The 4,491-nt window shown below is 38.0% G+C and overlaps 1 protein-coding gene across 2 annotated transcripts in view; it reads right to left on the reverse strand.

Moving 5' to 3' along the window:
* Positions 1–137: 137 nt before the first annotated feature.
* The window catches only part of rbm10 (RNA binding motif protein 10), a 10,942-nt gene continuing 6,588 nt past the window's right edge, over positions 138–4,491 (reverse strand). Inside the window, exons 11-23 of one of the 2 annotated variants that reach the window (XM_014017692.1) lie at positions 4,281–4,378; positions 3,660–3,747; positions 3,377–3,539; positions 3,152–3,261; positions 2,955–3,036; positions 2,769–2,860; positions 2,477–2,668; positions 2,182–2,364; positions 1,989–2,045; positions 1,672–1,863; positions 1,272–1,310; positions 1,102–1,157; positions 138–975 (exon numbers count right to left, since the gene is read on the reverse strand). In XM_014017692.1, the coding sequence (XP_013873146.1) occupies positions 885–975; positions 1,102–1,157; positions 1,272–1,310; positions 1,672–1,863; positions 1,989–2,045; positions 2,182–2,364; positions 2,477–2,668; positions 2,769–2,860; positions 2,955–3,036; positions 3,152–3,261; positions 3,377–3,539; positions 3,660–3,747; positions 4,281–4,378 (1,443 nt within the window). In that variant the 3' untranslated portion in view covers positions 138–884. Of the gene's footprint in view, positions 976–1,101; positions 1,158–1,271; positions 1,311–1,671; positions 1,864–1,988; positions 2,046–2,181; positions 2,365–2,476; positions 2,669–2,768; positions 2,861–2,954; positions 3,037–3,151; positions 3,262–3,349; positions 3,540–3,659; positions 3,748–4,280; positions 4,379–4,491 lie in introns of both variants that reach the window. The other variant, XM_014017683.1, reaches the window with a different exon arrangement.

Here is a 4,491-nt window from a genome sequence, read left to right on the forward strand (position 1 = left end):
GCTATAAGGGGAGAAGGGAGGCCATCCAAAAAAACAAAACAAAAAAACAGGTCCTACCAGGTACTAAGCTTTTCTAAAACTAACTTATAATTTGTATTCTTTATTAGTATATTAATTGTAATACAAACCTAATGGCGCCTCATGAAAAATATTTTTTATTATGTAAAAAAAAACACTTAATGCTGAAGCATTGGCTACTATTTACAGGCATTTTCATACAAGACCTCAAAGTAGACGAAAGTGTTTTTAATTCATTTACATCAGCTTGGTGAAACAGTCACATTGTTTGACAAATACATGAACAAAAAATAATTTCAAAACACAAATATCTATAACAATGTTAATTCCAATCTGCCATTTGATGGGACACTTCTCATCTACACATCATCAGTGAATGTGACCTACCCATTACCAAAGGTTACACTTTTAACTGCAGTAGAAAACGGCTCATTCTAAAATATGCACAGTTTATGCCCAAATTAACCATTCATTGAATGGCAAGGCATACAGCGTTAACTTAAAATTCTATGGTGCATAGACAGTAATATTAGAAATTCTCATTTGCTGAAATTATTGATCGTTTTTATTTCAAAAGAACAAATGTTTTTCTAACTCACACAAAACCAGATTACGACAGAGAAAGAAGCTTGCTAGATGAAAACTGCATCATTCAGAAAGCAAGCAAAAAATGTGCAATTTGTGCAATATTCCAATATCTACTGCTACAGGAAAAGTCCATGGAATTACCACCACCAAGCCTTACCACTGTTGAGGTATTTATAATATCTGCCCAAAAATTAGGAGATTTTCATAAAGATGTCAACAGTAAAGAGTTGTAAGCAAGTTACTGTTTTTTATGGGTCAGGAAGTTTATGGGTAAGTGATCACTCCACTTGCATGTTGCGCAACAAAAGTCCTTTCTTCATGCCTCCTTGCAGCATTCTAGCACCGAGACTACTGCCTGTGATGCCATCACTACAGAGAAAACACAAAAAAAATAAAAAAAATGTTGAAAAACCAGCTAAAAGTAACACCAACACCATGAAAAAGATTAAATTAAAACTTGATAATTTGGTAAATATTCTCAACATCACTGCTTACATGGGGCTAAACTTTCTCTTCTTAGTTTCAGGAGGTTCTGATCCATCTTCTGTTCTCTGTATAAAATATAAAAGACCACAAGGTTTAAATTAAAAACAAAATTGCACTGACACTATATTGAACAGAAACAGTACAGTGTTGTTCAACTCAGATTTTGACACTTGACTAACCTGAGCTTCCAGTTGAGCTTTTCTCTGCTCCAGGTTTTGCTGAGATCACAGATAAAGAGGTGAAAAACAWAGTAAGATTAAAAACAAGTCAATAATAATGAACAATTTGTTTAATGTTGCTTTGTACACAGTGTGTCCATTCAAAATACAATCATCTGCTCATCACAATTGATTTCTTGTATTGCATAGTGACTATTTCAGTGAGTGAGTTTACTGTCGGGATGATTATCCTTTTTTCAGTTAAATTTCTGTTCATCAGCTCACATAAATCCAACAGTGTACCTTTAAAATCTGTAAACAAACCTTTATTTCTATGTATAATGATGTCATATCWTTGGAAGAGAAGTGATGTTTTACCATTTGGAAAGTGTTTATTTTAAAAAATCTCATTTGAAATCACCTTATGTAGTTCAGAGAGCTGCTGGTGCCTGATAAGAGCTTCTTTGCTTGGGAACTGCCTTCTGCACAGCAGACAAGCAAGTTTAGCCCAGTCTGTCATTTTCCCTTCCTTGTCGTCTTTGTCGCCTCCTTCATCTTCACTGTCCGTTTCTGCACTGTAGGCCGGGACAAGACCAGACTGCCGAGGAGGMGACTGTGACATGTGACAAGACAAATCAGGAAGCGATAAAGAAAAAATATGTGATAGAAGGAAAAACAACACATCTACGTGTTATTGCTAGAAGGGATTAGAAAGGTGGAACAATTATCTGTCCTAACCTCTGTGCCTTGACGGATCTGGTCTAGAAAGCTCTGCGGCCTTTCAGACAGTGCACCCTGCAGGACCGAGGAGGGGGGRAAAAAAAGTTTGTAAAAAACATTTTTGTTAATAAAAATCAGCATACTCTCGTAGATCAGTCTTTCAAGCTGCTAYGATGCCTTAACACTTGTATTTTTTTCTAGGATCACTCACCTTTTTCTCCAGAACTGCATAGCCTGCATCAGCACTYGCAGACTCTCTGTAGTCGTCTAAGGAACTGTGGCCAGGAGGCCGTGTGTTACCAGAGAGGCTGATGGCAGGGGACGACGAAACAGACCGCATGTTTTCCTTTTGTCTGTTGAGACTCTTAGCCCAACGCTCCATATCTTTGGCTATCTAAACGAATACCACATGAAATACAATTAAATAAATCAATCGAATAAATACTGATAAGCCAGATCACCGTGTGTTTTTTCAGTATTTTAATTTATTATAAAGCTCTAAGTACCTGTTGAGCAGTTTTACTCTTTGGTTTGTCCTTTTTCTCCTTGCTTCCGGTGGTGGACATTGCTGAGTCTGAAGAGGCTGCACCGTCCTTCGTTGGAGCACCTTCAGGGTTTGACTGGCTGGCAGCAGGGACGTAAGTGTGCTTTTCTCCGTCCCAGTACATGTACTGCTGACTGTGAGAGTTGTAATAATACTGTCCAKGGAAGAAATACATAAAACCAGAATATAACAAACAAAATATACATCTTTAATTTCAGCCTAATCAAATATCCATTTAACAACAAATAGTTCACCTGAGAATTTGCATCATAGTAGAGTCCTGTGAARGGATCATAATAATAGCCAGAGCTTTCATCATAGTGGTATGTAGACACATCTGGAACAGCTGCAAGGAGAATTCACATCATGGTGAGCTTTTTAGTTTCAGACAACCTCATACTGTTTATTTACCATCATTAAAAATATGAGAATACACTTACGGTACTGCTTTAGCTCATGTTCAGTACCCGGAGTGGCRGGTTGACTGGAAGAAGCTGGCTGTGGTTTCCCTACTATCTCAACCTGCAATAAGACAGAGCTCTTAAAACAATACAACAGTATCCAGCATGGAACTTAAATTAAAATAAATAAATTAATAAAAGTACTAAGAGGTAGCAAGCAAACAGTATTGTTGTACCTGTGTGGCTGGTGTGATGGAGGCTGGGGTGACAAGACCCTCCTGTGGATGAGTGAGAAGCTGCTGCCCAGCTGCTAAACCTGATTTTACTGCCTCCGAAGAAGTGACCACTGTCAACAAGCAAACAAACAATCAGAAACAAATGAGTTCAGCTGTATAGATCATGATCTATATGATCATTTGCATATTGATCTGAACCTGTGGTCCCTCCTCCTGGGTATGCACCATTTAGAGATGTTCCTGCACTCAGCAAGACAGCAACCCTGGAGTCTGTCATGCCGTCTGGTCCAGAATACTTGTGTCCTTCCTGACTGTAGGTTACTGCTGCCCCCTGCTGACAGACTGCTGCATCAACACCCTGCACTGCACCTGATCCATTCTGAGCATTCTGAAAATTGTGGGAAGAAAAGTAATTTTAAAAGGATGCTCAAAAAAAAAATCCACATACAGTTTAAATTTCTTTAAGCATCTGTTTTGCTGCAATGTTAGGTTGAGTCWGACAAGTTACCTGAGTGACAGCCCATTGTGCGGCAGCTATAGCTGTGCTGGCCACCGTAGCAGCGCTCACTCTGCTGCTGTCCGTCACAAACACATCCCTAACAAGAACAAGAAAAGTCATTTTTGATTTTAGGGCTGCTGAATTTTAATTAACAACATCTTAAAGTGGACATATCCATGCTTTCAAATCCTCCTTTTTCACATTTAAATCATTTAGTTGGGGTCTATGAGAAGTGGAACTGTAATGCTTTGGTCTGAATTCCTCCCTATTGTAACTTAAAAGATGTCAACAACAGAATACTTGTCCAGCCAGCCTTACATGTTGGACCCAGAGCCAGAGAATGATGATGACATAGTACTTAGTAAATCCAGACCTTATTTAGACGTTCTGTCACAAATACAGTAACATAATAGTGCAGAAAATGTTATAAAGAAAACTGAAAAGGTTGAAAAATATGACACAAACAGAATATAAAAAAATCTATGCAGCAATGAGAAAGATTAAATTCTAATTTTCTGAACTCCTASAGTGAACAAGTGGAATTTGCATGATWTGTCCCCTTTAACTTCTGTAAAAATATGAACAACTGTCATGTTTCTTATAGCCAAATTTGAGTAAATGAGTGTTTACCGCTTGGAGCCTTTGGCATATTCCACCACAATAGCTTTTCCATCAATAGACAGAGGTGGCTGGAGAGCCTGCAGAATCTGGAGCAGCTGAGAAGCCTCCTGTTCATAAAGAACACAGATTTTTCAATTAGGCATGTACAAAAATATCTTCAAGAAATTAATGCTTATACATTCACCAAATCTAAAAACATCCATATTGCAAAGGTTTTTAG

Source organism: Austrofundulus limnaeus, unplaced genomic scaffold (assembly GCF_001266775.1).
Source record: "Austrofundulus limnaeus strain Quisiro unplaced genomic scaffold, Austrofundulus_limnaeus-1.0 Scaffold3, whole genome shotgun sequence".
In the NCBI taxonomy this organism is placed as follows: domain Eukaryota; kingdom Metazoa; phylum Chordata; class Actinopteri; order Cyprinodontiformes; family Rivulidae; genus Austrofundulus; species Austrofundulus limnaeus.